We start from the raw sequence: 18,599 nt of genomic DNA on the forward strand, positions 1-18,599 counted from the left end.
TGTGTGAGTGTGTGTCGTACAGGCAGCACCTGATCCTGCACGTCGCCCGTGAGAACGGCTTCTCCAAGGTCATGACGGGGGAGAGCTGCTCTCGACTGGCAGTGAAGCTGCTGAGTAACATCGCTCTGGGTCGTGGGGCGGCGCTGGCGTCCGACACGGTGAGGAAACACTGAGCCCACGGTTCCTCAGGTGGACCTTAGAGCTCACACTGAAATATATGAATGATCATTTATAGGTAACACTTTATAACACTGTTCCTTCATTAATGAAGAACTGCACAGGAACAAATGAGTTACGCACTATTAACATTCTAGTAAATATTAACTAACAAGAAACTCTGATTAACAAATCACTAAGTAATAGCGCTCAGCTGAATGTGGTGGTTCACTATTAGCTAATCAATAACTACTATTATTCATACCTCACTGAAGACTATAAGAACTACTAGCCTATATACAGGTTCATAATTAATATTAATAATGCATAATGTATAATATAAGGTAGTGATGAATCAAGTGTTACTACATCTTTCTAAATGAACTAATAATAAATTGGATCAATATTCTAAAGTGAAGATCATGGCAACACACACTAGTAATGACTAAAGTGTTACCAAATACCATCGGAAATCTATGTGACCCTGGACCACAAAACCAGTCACAAGAGATTTATACATCTTCTGAAAGCTGAATAAATAATATTTCCATTGATGTATGGTTTGTTAGGATAGGACAATATTTGGCCGAGATATGACTATTGTAAATCTGGAATCTGAGGGAGCAAAAAAATCGAAACATTGAGAAAATCTCCTTTAAAGTTGTTCATTTATGTTGGCGATTGTGCAGCATTCACTCACACAAATACATGTTTTATATATTTACGGTAGGAAATGTACAAAATATCTTCATGGAACATGATCTTTACTTAATATCCTAATGATTTTTGGCATAAAAGAAAAATCAATAATTTTGACCCATACACTGTATAGTTGGCTATCGCCACAGATATACCTGTGCGTGTCATGTGACTGGTGTTGTGGTCCAGGGTCTCAGATCTACACGATTGGTCTTGTAGGGTTTCTCTGATCCTCGGTTCGGGGATGTGGTGATCGTGCGGCCCATGAGGGATTACTCCTCTAAAGAGATCGCCGCGTACTGTCGGATGTTTCACGTTCCCTCGGTCTTTATCCCGGGACTGGAGACCAAGGTGAGCGTTCATCATCAGGCCAAGGCCGAACACACTAACACACTTTCCTTTGAAAACACATCTTTTTCTCTCCGGTTTGGCCTCCCGTTCACACTGAGATGGTGTTTTTATTCATGAAAACACAGCTTTTTGAAAATGCTCTCCAAAGTGGATGAATTTGAAAATGCCGTTTTCGCGTATTTAAAAACAATGGCGTAAGTTTAGTCATGTGACGCATATTGCACTGTGATACGGTTCAGTTCATCAATAGTAAGGAAGGAAGAAGACAGGGGTCGGCTGGAGCTGGGACGCACGTTTTATTTACTCTTTTCGGATTAACAGAAATATGCGCACAGAGCGCGTTCACCATGCACATGCACAGCAATACAAACAATAACTCAGAATTCTCTTTCAGGTGTCTCTCTCAGGATCAGCAGCACACGAGGTCCCAGCTCGTCTCTCTCTCTCTCTCTCTGTCACTCTCCGGCTTATATCCGGTCTCTCCACGCCAATTACTGAAATCAGACACAGGTGTTCATCATCTGCACTTGACCTACTTACGCTCCGCTCTGCTCCGTCCTCTCTCTCCCACTACAGACTCAGCAAAACCACGCCCCCCTCGCCACATACCCCCACCGCCCGACTCAGGCCGGGGAGCCATCCGGTCTGCAGCCTCCCCCCCCCTCCTCCTGGAGAGAAAGTCAGCCACAGCCATCTGTACACCCGGCCTGTGGATCACCTGGAACTTAAAAGGCTGTAAAGCTAGATACCAACGAGTGATCCGCGCGTTGGTATCCTTCATGCGGTGGAGCCACTGCAGGGGAGCGTGGTCCGAACAGAGGGTGAACTCCCGCCCCAGGAGGTAATAGCCAAGGGTGAGAACGGCCCATCTGATGGCCAAACACTCCTTCTCTATGGTGCTGTACATCGTCTCTCTCTTAGAGAGCTTTCGACTGATGTACAGCACCGGCCGCTCTTCACCCTCCACCTCCTGGGACAGGACAGCGCCCAACCCCCTGTCCGACGCGTCTGTCTGTAGAATAAAGGGGAGAGAAAAGTCAGGAGCATTTAAGAGCGGACCGCCACACAGAGCAGCCTTTATCTGGGTGAAAGCCTGCTGACACTGCTCCGTCCACTGGACCCTATCTGGTGCTTCCTTTTTAGTTAAATCAGTCAGCGGGCTGGCGGTGTCCGAAAAATTAGGTACAAACCTCCTATAATAACCTGCCAGCCCCAGGAACTGTCTAACCTCCTTTTTGGTCTTGGGTCTCGGACAGGTCGCAACTGCTGCCGTCTTGTCAATTTGTGGACGCACCTGTCCATGACCCAAGTGGAAGCCCAGATATTTTACTTCCACCCGCCCAATTGCACACTTCTTCGGATTGGCCGTGAGCCCAGCCCTTCTCAGCGTCTTCAGGACAGCCCGCAAATGCTGCATATGTCGCTGCCAATCACCACTATAGATGATGATATCATCCAGGTATGCAGCGGCATATGCAGCATGCGGCCGGAGAATTCTGTCCATCAGACGCTGAAAGGTGGCCGGAGCCCCGAACAACCCGAACGGAAGGGTAACAAATTGGTGTAATCCGAACGGCGTCGTAAAAAAGCGGTTTTTTCTTTGGTCATGGGAGACAAGGGGATCTGCCAATAACCCTTAGTTAGGTCCAGTGTCGAATAAAAACGAGCAGTGCCGAGTCGATCAAGCAATTCGTCAACCCTAGGCATTGGATATGCGTCGAATTTCGACACAGCATTCACCTTTCTGTAATCCACACAGAACCGCACTGAGCCGTCCGTTTTAGGCACTAAAACTATCGGGCTCGCCCAGTCACTGTTGGATTCTTCTATTACTCCCATTTCTAACATCGCTTCTAATTCACTCTGAACTACTTTTTTCTTGTGTTCTGGTAATCTATACGGCCGGCTGCGAACAACCACGCCCGGCTCAGTCTCAACGTGGTGCTGAATGAGATTCGTTCGGCCAGGCAGGGGTGAAAACACATCAGCAAAATCTGCTTGTATAGATTTTATATCAGTGAGCTGCGAGGGTGAGAGGTGGTCTCCTCCAGGGGCCAGAGCGAGGGATTGAGATTTTGAACTCACTTCTGGACCGAGATCCTCCTCCCCACTCACTACCATCGCCAGCATCACTGACTCCGCCTCCGACCATTTTTTAAGCAGGTTGAGGTGAGATATTTGATGTGCTCCACCCCTATCCGTTCGAACTACCTCATAGTTGAGATCACCAACTCGCCGTGTAACCTCAAAGGGTCCTTGCCACTTTGCGAGTAACTTTGAACTAGAAGTAGGGAGTAATACAAGTACTTTATCTCCCGGTGCGAATTGACGTAGTCTAGCCCCCCTGTTGTACAACCGACTCTGCTTGTCTTGTGCCTGTAACAAATTCTCCATTGACAGCCGCCCCAAAGTGTGGAGTTTTGTTCTCAGGTCCATGACATATTGAATTTCATTTTTGCTATTAGAAGGTCCGTCCTCCCAAGTTTCTCTAAGGACATCTAACACCCCACGGGGCTGACGTCCATAGAGAAGCTCGAAGGGGGAAAACCCCGTGGAGGCTTGCGGGACCTCCCGTACAGCGAACAAGAGGGGTTCTAACCACTTATCCCAATTTTTGGTGTCCTCCTGTACGAACTTACGAATCATGGATTTCAACGTGCGATTAAACCGTTCGACCAGCCCGTCTGTCTGTGGGTGATAGACACTTGTTCGAATCGATTTAATGTCCAGTAATTCGTACAGCTCGCGAATAGTACGTGACATAAACGCCGTGCCCTGATCGGTGAGGATTTCTTTCGGAATCCCCACCCGGGAGATTAATTGAAACAGTGCACTCGCCACACTCTTAGCAGAAATAGTGCGAAGAGGCACTGCCTCAGGATACCGCGTTGCATAATCCACCAGAACTAATGCAAAGCGGTGTCCCCGTGCTGACCGTTCTAATGGCCCGATGAGGTCCATACCAATTCGTTCGAAGGGGACCTGCATTAATGGTAAGGGGCACAATGGTGCTTTTGGGGTGGCCGGTGGATTCACCAACTGACATTCACGACAAGACGCGCACCACCTGCGCACGTTCTCGTGAATGCCCGGCCAAAAAAAACGGGCCATGAGACGGTTTAGTGTAGCCGTTTGTCCTAAATGCCCGGCCATTGGATTACAATGAGCCGCCTGGAAAAGCATTTCCCGACGGCTTCTCGGTATCAATAACTGGGTTGTATCTTGCTTTGTCTGGGCGTCTTGGGTTACCCGATACAACTTATCTTTTAAAATTGAAAAATAAGGATAGGAGAGCGGTTGTTCAGGATGAAGAAGCTGACCGTCGATAGAGCGAACCTGATCAAAGGCATTTTTCAGCGTTTCATCCCGTGACTGTTCCAGGGGAAAATCATCACGTTCAGGGAGGATGTTTCGCTCCAGAGCGCTCTGTTCCCCTGAAACAGGCTCCGGAGGTTCCGGTTCAGCCTCTCCCAACTGTGCAACCGCTATGCTACCCTTCTCTCTTTTCTCCCAAGCGGCATCCGAACATAAATATCCCAATAATTTATTAAACGAGGGCCAATTAGTACCCAAAATTATCGGATGCCGGAGGTGCGGATTAACTGCCACCTCTATTCTATGTTTTTCTCCCCTGAATTGAATATCCACAGGCAAAATAGGATAACTCACCACTTCCCCGTGCACACACCGAACCTTAACCATGCGGCTATTATCCAATGCCCTAGGTTGAATCAGGCTTTGATGTATGGAGGATTGGTTACATCCTGAATCCACCAAAGCCTGATATGTACCCCCCTTGATACTCACTGGTATTTGGTAAAGGCCAGCTTGATCGAGGGCAGCCTGTGGCGCGTCGGGGACCCGGATCAATGTCCCCACCTCCATCACTGGACATCGATCAATAAAATGTCCTGGGTCCCCGCAGCGCCAGCAGGCCGGCCCAGACTTTACCGCCGCCCTGGCGGCAGGAAGCGGGTCAAGCGATTGGCGTGGAGAGAGCGGTGAAGGAGGGGCCGGGGTGAAGAATCCCGTGGTCGAACTCCCTCCCCTGGAAGCAACTCTGGGCATCGCTGATGGCTCCGTCGGATAACCAGCTCTCCACCGGGGCGCTGGTTTCGGCGGGAGTCCTCCACGGGTCCTGGGAAGGGGAACAGGTTTGGAGAGAGAGAGGGAGAGGGAGAAAGAGAGAGAGAGAGAGAGAGAGAGAGAGAGGCAGATGGTAGAGGGTCGCCGACCCCTGGGCACGCCACCATTTGGTCCTCCGCCAGCTGGATGGCCTGGTTCAGCGACGTCGGGCGGTGGCACTGGACCCACTGCGCAGTTTTCCTCGGCAGCCTGGCCACGAACTGCTCCAGTACCACACGATCGATCACATCCACGACGTCGCTACTGTCGGCCATCAACCATTTGCGGCAGGAGTCCCGGAGCTGTTGTGCCATCACGAAGGGTCGGCCGGACTCTTCCAGTGTCAGGGTCCTGAACCGCTGGCGATGCTGCTCCGGCGTCCGACCGACCCGCTGCAGGATGGCACGCTTGAGGTCCTGGTAGACCAGGAGGTTTTGGACTGGCAGTTGGTGTGCGGCTACCTGCGCTTCTCCTGACAGCAGGGGGATCAGCCGCATTGGCCAGTCTCCGGTGGGCCATCCCCGGGCCTCTGCCGACTTCTCAAATAGGTCCAAGAAGGCCTCCGGATCATCATGAGGCCCCATCTTGTTGAGCGGCAGAGGAGATGTACTGTCCTTGGGGATGGCCCGAGCCTCCCGGTCTACCCAGCTCCGGAACAGCTCGCGGTCTTCATGCTGGGATCGGAGGAGCGCTTCGAAGCGTTTGTCCTGCTCCTCCTTGATCGCCAGCAGATGTTGATGTTGCTCCTGATGAAGACCGGCGAGCGACTGGATGATGTCCGCAAATGGTGTACCTGACGGGGACTGCATGGCGGCGGCGATCTTCTTCCTTCCTGGGTTTCGGCACCACTGTGATACGGTTCAGTTCATCAATAGTAAGGAAGGAAGAAGACAGGGGTCGGCTGGAGCTGGGACGCACGTTTTATTTACTCTTTTCGGATTAACAGAAATATGCGCACAGAGCGCGTTCACCATGCACATGCACAGCAATACAAACAATAACTCAGAATTCTCTTTCAGGTGTCTCTCTCAGGATCAGCAGCACATGAGGTCCCAGCTCGTCTCTCTCTCTCTCTCTCTCTCTCTGTCACTCTCCGGCTTATATCCGGTCTCTCCACGCCAATTACTGAAATCAGACACAGTTGTTCATCATCTGCACTTGACCTACTTACGCTCCGCTCTGCTCCGTCCTCTCTCTCCCACTACAGACTCAGCAAAACCACGCCCCCCTCGCCACATGCACCAATAGACATGTTTATAGCGGTATTGTGCCTGTTATGTGCTGTTCACTTTCACACTGTTGTTACTTCACACACTCTTCCTATCACAGTCCTGCAAAGATGACAGAATTCACTCATATCTGCTGTCCTGCGGCGAAACATGAGCAGTTTTAGACCAAACATGTAATAGTGAGTGCGACCTGACGCTTCAGTGAATGATGAGATATTTCGATAAATAAAATGATCCTGCCAGAAGAATTGCGCTATAACTTTAAATCTGTCTCATCTCAGTAAGCTTTTGTGAGGTTTTACGCATGCGCAGTATGAGGTGAGTATTGCGTTTTCAGGCGTTTTCCAAAAGTTCCTCATCCACACTGAAACGCCTGAACACGCTAGTGTGACAGAGAGCGTATTTAAATGAAAACGCTGTTTTCAAATGTATCTGGATTAATGTAGACGTAGCCTCAGTTACCATGTTACAAAACATTTGGATCACTGACGCTCTGGAACTGGACCGGCTGTCTTGAGTTACGGTTCACAGATCGTCTAACGCATATCGCACGCAGAAATGGCGGGAGCTTTCTTAAAACAGCAAGCTGCAATCTGATTGGCTGGCTTCACCCAAATTGCTGTTAACTGTGTGGACGGAGAGAGTTTTCAAGTGTATCCGGATTACTGTGGACTTGACTTTGATCCCTGCGGTTTAACTTTCAGGCTCAGGATAAAGCCAGCATCCAGCGACTGACGGAGACGTTCGTCACCAACCTTCAGGCGGACTTCCCCTCCACTGTCAGCACCATCTACAGGTCTTCATCCTCATCCTCATCCTCATCTGAAACAACACACCTGACTTCAGTTTTTATTACCTTTAATTATTGTCTTGATGTTTCCTCTGCAGAACGAGTGAGAAGCTTCACACAGTCAAACCTTCTGAAAGTCAAGTCACTGAACCTGCGTCTAAATGCCTTCTGTGTGTGTGTGCTCTCGACACTGATGTGGGTGAGTCATACTGTGTGTGTGTTTGTGTGTGAACATGATGGTTATTGTAGTTCTAGACTAAATGTGAGTGTGCATTTACTCATCTCACTTGCACAAAAGATTCAATATTCCTCAAAATGAATAAAATCAGTGAAATGCAAAATCTGAATAATGCGCAAAACTCCAATAATTAAATGTTAAATAAAACAAATATTTGTATGCATTTAATCTCTCTTTATTGTATTGCTTCTGACCTTTGATTTCAGTTAAACCATAAGCAAAATTGACTATAGATTTTTAGTTTTTATTGTTAAAGTAAGTGTTAAACTTTCTTCTCTTGCGTCCCATTCTTCCGTTATCCAGAATAACAGCAGCAGCCTTATACATATATATATATATACACTCACTCACACACACACACACACACTCATATAAATACACAAACATTTTACATTTTCATAATGCAGGGTTTTTCCTGGGTCAAAATTGGTCTTCGGTGGTGGCTGACCGACATGGTCATCCACACACAGCAAAGAGTACCCTAGTACCCACATGATCCGCAATCCCAATATTGACAATACATGTTAAATTTAAAATAAATACAAAGAAACAGTTTGTGATTTTTTTTTCTTAACCTATTTATTCAGGAAAAAACGATCACTGTCAGGCTAGATAGTAAAAGAAAGCGATTACAACTTATTTTATATCTATACCTTGATGTTTGTTTCTTTTGTTCCTCGTTGTTAATATTTGGTTGTTCATTCTTTTATTTTATTTTTTTTGGGGGCCATTTTCTTCCAGACTGTGGCTGATAATAATTCAATTTTAAACCTCTTCCAAATTATATATAGACTGCAATTATCAGACACAGATATTACCTGTCACTCTCACTGTCATCCTTTCTTGCCCTCTTTGCAAAAAAAGCTGTGATTTTTCCACGACTGACTTTCATTGTTTTGAAAGATGGTGGGCGATATGGCAAAAATATCATATCACGATTTTTTTTCAGGAAAATCACGATTCACGATTTTATCACGATTCTTTTTATGTTGGTTTTACTATTTTGTGACTTAGCATTACAGCCAAACTTATGTCCATATTTTAAAAACAAAGCCTTAATAAAGGCCCGTTCACACCAAGGACGATAACTATAAAGATAACGATAAAGATATAATTCTAAAAATCGTTCTCCATATTAAAGAATAACAGAGTTCACACCACAACTATAACGATAAAGATATGAGGAACGATATCGTTGGGATCACTTTCAGAACGATTTTTTTCCAGCTGTCGAACGATAAAACACTGACAGCCAATCAGAATCCATTCTAATTTAAAGGTCTCGCGCATTTAAAATGGATCTGGATCATCCGGGCGCGCGCGCGCTTAGAATAAAAAGACCGTTATCGGTCGCTGGTGTGGATACATATATAGTTATGTTTATCGTTATCTTTATTGTTATCGTGCTTGGTGTGAACGGTCCTTTAGGTAACAAAATATAAAAATAAAAAAAGGCAGACAGGGGCGAAGATAAAAATATTTGTCATTATTTTCTTTGTTATTAAATATTAAGATCAAAGATACACATTACACATTCACAACTTAATATACAAATTAAATAAACAGTGCTTTGTTTTCAGCTACAGTAGGTGTATTTAACAGTAGCATTGAAGAAAGTAATTAAATGAACAAATATGAAAATAAAACAAAACATAGACTTCACTGTATAAATTATACATTGATACTTATTAAAGCTACTATTAAAGTTATCAGTCAAGTGATTTGAGTGATTTTCTCTTTGCATTTTGTTGTCTTATTAACATTAAAGGGATAGTTCTCCTAAAAATTCAAATGATCATAATTTACTCTCTCAAGTTGTTTTAAACTCGAATAAGTTTCTTTCTTCTGTTGAAAATAAAAGTTATTTGGAAGAATGTGGGTAACCAAACAGTTGATGTACCCCAGTGACTACCATAGTATATTTTTCTCCTATGGATGTCAATGGGGACCAGCTACTGTTTGGATAGCCACATTTTTCTAAATATTAATATTAGAAAAATATTAGAAGGAAATTAATAGAGGATTGGAACAACATTAGAGTGCGTAAACTATGAGATAATTTTTTATTTTTGGGTGAACTATCCCTTTAAGGACAAGCGGCAGCGTGTTTACTATAACTACTGTCTCTTTAAAAGTTGTGCGCGACGCGTCTACTATACACGCATTTGACAAGCAGATTTTAGATTTTATATAAATATTTTTGAGTCTTAAATGACATAACTGACATTCTGACATAACCTAATCCAGTTCTTGTTAAAACACACTAGACATGCACATTCTGTGCATTTTGGGCACTTTTGTTTGGAATCATATTTATTTTGTCCATCAAAAGTGTGCTTTCGTGAGCGTTTAATTTTAATTAAATTCTAGGGCACCTTTAAATTGAGTGTGAGCAGCGCAGACGAAATAGACTCGGCTTCGAAACCCTCGCTTCACTGCTGCTCACGCGACGCTCCTGCTCCCGGTGTGAATGCACTCATTGATTAACATGCACGCCGAAAAAAATATGCGTGAAACGGCCGTAATTCATGAGGTTTGCTACATGTGCGTTCGCCATGTGCACGTGTGATGCTGATGTTGCGCGATGTTAATCATGGGGAGCCCGAGTGCATTTGACCGGCATAAAACTAGACTACTTTATCTGAATGAAATACATACACTTCTCTCGCATTTGCTTGTGTGCCAGCGATTAACCCTCCGCGTGCCTTAGGTTGCCGACCCCTGGTCTAGAGGGTGGATCGGCTGATGTTGATTAGGGTGATCAGCCCAAAGCTAAACACGGCCGCCATGATCCAGAACTGAGCCTGACATAACCTGTGTTTCTCTGCAGATAAAGCTTCTGCTTTCCACGCCACGCTGGTGTCCGAGCAGCTGTCCCAGATCAAGCTCCAGGACGTGTCCCATGATGCACTGCGCTGCGCAGAGGCTCAGGACGTGTCCCATGATGCACTGCGCTGCGCGGAGGCTCAGTGTTGTGGGAGCGGCGGCTGCTCCTCAAACCGGTGCCGTATTTATTCTCTCTGAAGTTTTATCTTAAGGCGAGTCAGTAGATGATGTGATGTTTCCCTTATTTCTGCTCTTCCGGATGTGTCCCAGGGTTCCTGCACATCAGGACTTGAAGACGCTGTTGTGTTACAGCTGTCGACTCACGATCAAGGACATGGTGAGTTTCATGAGTGAGAAAATCAAATTACAGATTTAAATGGCACCTATTATGCTACTTTTTACAAGATGTAAAATAAGTCTCTGATGTGTGTGTGTGTGTGTGTGTGTGTGTGTGTGTGTGTGTGTGTGTGTGTGTGAAGTCTCAGCTCAAAATACCCCACAGATCATGTTTTATAGCATGTTGAAATTGCTACTTTAAGGTGTGAGCAAAATCACGTCATTTTTGTGTGTTTCTTTTTAAATGCAAATGAGCTGCTGCACCCCGCCCCCTTTTAAGAAGAGGGCGGGGCTTTAAGAGCTAATACTGGTGGCAACAAAACAGGACAATCTCACACAGTAAAAAATCAGAAACTCTCAGTAGCGGCGTTCAGTTCGACCCGGAGTCGGATAATGATACAGAGTCAGAGAATAAATGCTGTATATAGAACAGGTGTAGTTTAGTTAGTTTAATTACGGTTATAACTTATGTTGTCATCTTGCTTTTATCCACTATTAATACAAGCCTGCACTGCAAAAAAATATTTTCTTACTTAGTATTTGTGTCTTGTTTCCAGTCCAAATATATATACAAAAATTATTCAAGATGCATTTGCCGGGGAAATAAATCAAAATTAAGTGAGTTGTAGCTTAAAAAAAGCAAAATTATCTGTCAGTGGAGTAAGAAAAATAATTCTGTTTCTGTTTGAATTAAGATTATTTTTGTGCTTAAACTGATAAACTTTATACCCGTAAAGCAACTATATGAACTGCAATAAAGTGTTTTATCTCTCCGGAGACTGAGAGCTGCAATTCACAACCTCACCACTAGATGCCACTAAAACTTACACACTGCACCTTTAACAGGTGTATTAATGTTCACTTTAAGAGCCATACAGTGGGGAAAATAATAACCCAACGTTAGAAAATGTATCCGTGAACTACACACAGAAATGGTCTGATGTTTCTCTTCCCACAGGGATCTGTCGACACTCTTCCAGCTTACATCAGAACAGAGGCAGAGAAACGGAGGAAAAGGTGGGAATGCTGCACTGTAACCTTAAATAATAATTAGTCATTGTTTACATCATCCTTTTCACACATTCTCCTCCTCCTCTGGAACACACAATGCTAATATCCTGGATGCTCTTGTCCAGACACGAGAAATAAATGAGGATTCGGGAATCGGAATCGAGACACACACACACACACACACACACACACACACACACACACACACACACACACACACACACGCACTCACACACACTCACACAAAGACACACACACACACACACACACACACACACACACACACACACACAGACAGACACACACATACAGACAGAGCGTTGTTTTGGATGTTCGGTAAGTTCCGTCACAAAAACATACGTCAGTTTCTTTTGTTTTGTATCTTCAGGTTCAGTGAAAACTGGAATAAATCAGTCGAGTAAAAAGACGAATCATTATACTGAACCACTGTGACGCTTTGAGATGCTGTGATGCGATTGGTCCGCTGGTTAGTCCCGTTATGCCGTCATACCGCGCAATGTCACATGACTTTTTGGATGTGCATCAAAGGATTTATTCTGAAAAAGTTTTTCCAGCGTAGTTCATGTTGATGAATCTTTTTTTTTTTTTTTTTTTTTTTTGTGTGTGAATCTTGGCATTTTCATCCATAATTTTTTCATTTTATGCAGTATCCCAAAATTTTTATGGAAACATGTCTACCGTTTCTCTCCACAGATCTTTGATGAAGATGGAAATCAGCGAGTATCTTTTGGAGGACGGCGACTAGCGCATCTTTGGTCTGAAAAGTGATATTTAAAGCCGTATCATTAAAGTATTGCATTATAATCATTTCATTATTTGTCTCCATTTGTGAATAAAAACATTTTTAAACATTTTATATCTGCATGTTGTTTTTTTAACTTGAACACATTTGGCTTGTATTATATTATATTGATCATCAGAAACAGAATACTTGAACATATCTGCCATTTAAATCAATATAACCTTTTATATATTCAGTAATAATTCAGTTGTTTGTACAGTAATTTAATAATGCAACATTCTTGAGTTCTTAATTTAGCAAACTGCAGGATTTTTTACAGGCTCATTTGATTTCTGAAGACAAAAAGAAAGCAAAGAGTTCATGTTTGTGTCTCTCTGCATAACCATACAGTGGAAGTGATTATTCCAGCATTACAGATGAGCTCTGGCACACTCATGATTACACACGTGTGTGTTTAACACACACAATACAGAGTGTTGAGTCCTCACCCCCACATCACAGCAGCCCAGCTCTTAAACTATGCAAACTGTGGCACTAAAACAAACATGTAGCTTTCTCTTGATTCAAGTGTTTGATCAGAAATTGTAAAACCAGGAACGAAATACTAAATGTCTCTCATCCTAAGATACTTTGGCTTGTAAACACTTTTACTGTAGTATCAGAACAAAAACTGTTAAAATCTCACAAAATCCATCAATATCCGTCTGGGTCATATCTCACCTCAACATTACACAACGGAATTACAAAAGAAAAAGGCCTGGAAACGGTTTGGACAATGTAATAAACCAGAAAGTTTTGGAAAAGTCTTGATTATAGATTGATAACACCGGTTAAACATATTACACTAACTCCAGTCATGTGACGCTATGCTTGTACTTATTAAAACAAATGGCAAGCAAACAATTAGCATTGATTTTAGTTAAGACATGCTATGATAAATTTGAACATGGATGTTTATTAATATTTTACACGTATACATAGATTGCGTGGATATTTGCTTCAGAAATCATAGAAAGTCATGGAAATGTATTATGAACAATGATTAATAGAAATATGCACTATTTTTGATATTTTTGCATAATAAAAATGAACATTTATGTTTATTTGCATTGTTTTCATGACAATTATCAGTTGTGGAATATTTATTCATTGCTTTATCACTGAGTATTTGTTGGGCTTGCCTCTAAGTTATGCTTATTTAGATTTTTTTTTTTAAAAGTACTATAGTAATGAGAATAATTGAGAAACATCTGGATGTATTCTAGAACAATCTTAATAGTCCTACTTGAAAAAAAGTATTAATAGTCCTTATTTTACTATGAAAATCCCTGTAATTGGGTGGTGAAATATGACCCAGACGTAGTTTAGTGAGATTCACTCTTAATAGTGTTTGTATTTCCACTGAAGGTCCTGCTGATTCGCTCCCAGCGTTCACTAGCGTCTGAATCAGTCACAAGGCTGACTCTCAAGCTTAACACAGTTCAGGCAGAATAACAGACGAGGCTTAACCGGACCTCGTCATCAAACCTCCGAGTGCAAAGAAGCCGATAACATCCATCGAGGCTTCGAAGCGCTGGAGAAACGGCTTTAGACTCGCTGTTCATCCAACTTATATAAAGCAGTAAAGCTTCTAGTCCCACAACACACTCTCAGTCTTGATTCTTCTCTCTAGTCCACTTGATCATGGTCTCTGGAGAGCGATAGAGGAAGATGAGTTTGGAGTAAAGCTCTTCCTCCAGCTCCAGTTCTCCGGTTTCCCGCACCAGGAAAATGTCTATGCATATTTTGAGTATGCGATCGACGCACGGCAACTCCTCGAACATGATGGAGTGCGAGATCTCGCTGAAGAAGCCTCGCACAAACTTACCGATGACCAGAACCACCGACACGTACAGACCCATGATCCTGCGGGAGGAGAAGAGAGAGAGACGTTTGCAAGGAACAATTAAAAAGAGGGATGCATGATATATCGTCATCGGCCGATCTATGTTAATTTTTAATGATATCGGCCGATATATGTTCATTTTTAATGTTATCGGCCGATATATGTTCATTTTTAATGTTATCGGTATCATTTTTAATGTTATCGGCCGATATATGTTCATTTTCAATGTTTTATATATATCGGCCGATATATGTTCATTTTCAATGTTATTGGCCAATATATGTTCATTTTTAATGTTATCGGCTGATATATGTTCATTTTTAATGATATCGGCCGATATATGTTAATTTTTAATGTTATTGGCCGATATATGTTCATTTTTAATGTTATCGGTATCATTTTTAATGTTATCGGCCGATATATGTTCATTTTCAATGTTTTATATCGGCCAATATATGTTCATTTTCAATGTTATTGGCCAATATATGTTCATTTTTAATGTTATCGGCCAATATATGTTCATTTTCAATGTTATCGGCCAATATATGTTCATTTTTAATGATATCGGCCGATATATGTTAATTTTTAATGTTATTGGCCAATATATGTTCATTTTTAATGTTATCGGCCAATATATGTTCATTTTCAATGTTATCGGCCAATATATGTTCATTTTTAATGATATCGGCCGATATATGTTAATTTTTAATGTTATTGGCCAATATATGTTAATTTTTATTGTTATCGGCCAATATATGTTAATTTTTAATGTTATCGGCCAATATATGTTCATTTTTAATGTTATCGGCCAATATATGTTCATTTTCAATGTTATCGGCCGATATATGTTCATTTTTAATGAAATCGGCCGATATATGTTAATTTTTAATGTTATTGGCCAATATATGTTCATTTTTAATGTTATCGGCCAATATATGTTCATTTTTAATGATATCGGCCGATAAATGTTCATTTTTAATGTTATCGGTAACAGCCAATATATGTTCATTTTCAGTGATATCGGCCAATATATGTTATCGGCCAATATGTTAATTTTTAATGATATCGGCCGATATATGTTAATTTTTAATGGTATTGGCTAATATATGTTCATTTTCAATGATATCGGCCAATATATGTTCATTTGTAATGATATCGGCCAATATATGTTCATTTTTAATGTTATCGGCCAATATATGTTCATTTTTAATGATATCGCGCCAATATATGTTCATTTTTAATGTTATCGGCCAATATATGTTCATTTTTAATGTTATCGGTAACAGCCAATATATGTTCATTTTCAATGTTATCAGCCAATATATGTTCATTTTTATTGTTATTGGTCTTGGACGATATATGTTCATTTTTAATGTAATCAGCCGATATATGTTAATTTGTAATGTTATCGGCTGATATAATTTTTAATGTTATCAGTATTGGCTGATATATGTTCATTTTTAATGTTAGCGTTATAGGCCGTTATATGTTCATTTTTAATGTTATCGGCCGATATATGTTAATTTTTAATGTTATCGGCTGATATATGTTAATTTTTAATGTTATCGGCTGATATACAGTATGTTCATTTTTAATAATATCGGTATCGGCCGATATATGTTCATTTTTAATGTTAAAGTGATAAATGTATTATTTCCTTCAGCTGAGACACTTCAGATGCGAACTGTTCAACATGATTTTTTTTTATTTAATTGCTTGAAATATGATTGAAATCACTTTTAAAAAAAAAAGGAAAATACAGTAAAATGCAACGTGCAGCACAAGTCTGTCATATCGGCTACATAAAATTATCATGTGCTTTAACGGTTAGATTTTTGCTTTTGTAATCAGGCTAAAAATTTGGATTTATCGGCTAATATATCGGTTATCGGCTTTCAGACATAAAAAATGGTCGGTATCGGCCAAAATGTTCATATCAGTGCATCCCTAATAAAAAGCCTGCGCTGAATCTCATGAAAGGAATGGTTTACCCGTATCCTGCGAGGAAGCCCAGACTCGGAGGACTAACTTTATCGTTAAAGATAACCATCGGTAAGACGTCGCAGGATTCCTGGCAGCCGGCGATCCTGATGTCCCACCACTCCTGAGCTCCTGTGATGTTCACCGAAGCTGCTCTCTTCAGAGACAGAGTCACGTTCTGATATCCCTCCTCTCCTCCTGCAGGAGAACCACAACACCAGCGTTACCATCACTAACTGACCACCAGCAGTGTTGGGGAACGGTGCTTTGAAAAGTAATGCATTACAATATTGCGTTACTCACAAAAAAAGTAACTAATTGTGTTACTTAGTTACTTTTTATGAAAAGTAATGCATTTTAATAACTTTTGCGTTAGTTTTTCTCACCTGGGCTGGGCTTGCTTGTTTGTTTTTTAATAACAACAAAAAAAGTTATATTTTGGCAAATGTTAAAGGCCCTTTCACACCAAAAGTGAAATGAATAAGCCTCAGGCTGAAGGAAATGCATATTTATGCGTGTACAGTAGAGTACAGTAGAGGCTCAAGCAAACCTTTCAGCTTCTGCTGCTGTTCTGGATTAAGAAACAATAGTTCAACACTCTTATTTCTAAATCTAATCTAAAGTATTTTTTTCTTATTATTAAGTTTGAATTAGATCATTGAAGGTCAGCAGCAAAGACATTGGTTAATAAAGTGAGATTAAATACATAAAGTATATTTGTGTAATTCAATATAGTTAATTATAAAAGTTTTGCGTAAAATTCTGAGATTGCATTTTACTGTTTTTATTCATTTTGAGGAATATTGAAGGTTTTCGTGCAAGTGAGACTAAATGTATGTTCACATTTAGTTTAGAAGTAAAATAACCATCATGTTTACACACACACACACACACCTCACCTCACTTTATTTCTTTCAACAATGGGGACAGGAGAGCTGTCAGTCAATAAATGTGAAAGTAACTAGCGTTACTTATTTGAAAAAGTAACTCAGATATTTTGTTATTTTGAAAAAGTAATCTGATTACGTAACTCAAGTTACTTGTAATGAGTTACACACAACACTGCTCGAGAGTAAAACTATCATATATTTTACTGAGGAAAAAAATCGAATAGGGTGTGATAGATATATATACACTTCGATTCAAAAGATTTAAGATTTTTAATGTTTTTAAAAGAAGTCTCTTGTGCTCACCAAGGCTGCATTTATTTAATAAAAAAAAAAAAAAAAAATAGAAATACTTTGAAATATTATTGCTATTTAAATCAGCTGTTTTCTATGTGAATATACAGTAAAGTGTAATTTATTCCTGTGATCAAAGCTGAATGTTCAGCATCATTACTCCAGTCTTCAGTGTCACATGATCCTTCAGAAATCACTCTAATATGATGATTTTATGCTCAAGAAACATTTATGATTATTATCAGTGTTGAAAACAGTTATTTAAAAAAAAAAATCAGGATTCTTTGATGAATAGAAAGTTCAAAAGAACAGCATTTATCTGAAATCTAAAGCTTTTGTAACATTTAACACTATAGTGTCAAAAGTTTGGGGTCAGTGAGAATTTTTTTTTTGGAAAGAAATTAAAGAAATTAATACTTTTATTCAGCAAGGATGCATTAAATTAATCAAAAGTGACAGTAAAGACATTTATAATGTTACCCAATATTCAATTTCATATAAATGCTGTTCTTTTGAACTTTATATTCATCAAAGAATCCTGAAATAAAAACGTACACAACTGTTTTCAACACTGATAATAATCATAAATGTTTCTTGAGCATCAAATCATCATATTAGAGTGATTTCTGAAGGATCATGTGACACTGAAGACTGGAGTAATGATGATGCAGCTTTGATCACAGGAATAAATTACACTTTAGAACATCTTCAAATAAAAATAATAAAAAAAACTCTTTTATCCTCTTTTATAAAAAAAACCTTTATATCGTAATAATATTTCACATTATTTCTGTTTGTTTAGTTTTTTTAATCAAATATATGCAGCCCTGATGAGCAGAAGAGACTTCTTTCAAAAACATTAAAAATCTTACCGATCCAAAACTTTTGAAAGACAGTGTGTATATATATATATACACACATTTAATCATGGCAACTCTTTGAATAGTTTTAGCATGGTATTGAAAATGGAAACGTTAATGTATTTGGTCTTGTTGGACTAGATCTGCTTCTGATTATTGCTTTTACTAA

The 18,599-nt window shown here is 40.7% G+C and overlaps 2 protein-coding genes across 5 annotated transcripts in view; one reads left to right on the forward strand and one right to left on the reverse strand.

The window, feature by feature from the left end:
• ctu2 (cytosolic thiouridylase subunit 2 homolog (S. pombe)) overlaps positions 1-12,638 on the forward strand; it is a 42,055-nt gene extending 29,417 nt beyond the window's left edge. The window contains exons 8-16 of one of the 4 annotated variants that reach the window (XR_014029637.1): positions 23-158; positions 1,075-1,206; positions 7,265-7,356; positions 7,449-7,549; positions 10,419-10,590; positions 10,685-10,751; positions 11,709-11,767; positions 12,150-12,248; positions 12,476-12,638. Coding sequence is in view for 3 of the 4 variants with exons in the window: in XM_081358806.1 (XP_081214932.1) it covers positions 23-158; positions 1,075-1,206; positions 7,265-7,356; positions 7,449-7,549; positions 10,419-10,590; positions 10,685-10,751; positions 11,709-11,767; positions 12,476-12,527 (811 nt within the window). In the remaining variant the exon portion in view is untranslated. Of the gene's footprint in view, positions 1-22; positions 159-1,074; positions 1,207-7,264; positions 7,357-7,448; positions 7,550-10,418; positions 10,591-10,684; positions 10,752-11,708; positions 11,768-12,149; positions 12,297-12,475 lie in introns of those variants that run through there. The other 3 variants (XM_081358806.1, XM_081358807.1, XM_081358808.1) reach the window with 3 other exon arrangements.
• Positions 12,639-12,723: 85 nt separating this feature from the next.
• Positions 12,724-18,599, reverse strand: part of piezo1 (piezo type mechanosensitive ion channel component 1 (Er blood group)) — a 158,170-nt gene continuing 152,294 nt past the window's right edge. Inside the window, exons 50-51 of the mRNA XM_081358792.1 lie at positions 16,401-16,587; positions 12,724-14,429 (exon numbers count right to left, since the gene is read on the reverse strand). Coding sequence (XP_081214918.1) covers positions 14,174-14,429; positions 16,401-16,587 — 443 coding nt within the window. The 3' untranslated portion in view covers positions 12,724-14,173. The remainder of the gene's footprint in view (positions 14,430-16,400; positions 16,588-18,599) is intronic.

Source organism: Scardinius erythrophthalmus (assembly GCF_964197995.2).
Source record: "Scardinius erythrophthalmus genome assembly, chromosome: 2".
Taxonomy (NCBI): Eukaryota; Metazoa; Chordata; class Actinopteri; order Cypriniformes; family Leuciscidae; genus Scardinius; species Scardinius erythrophthalmus.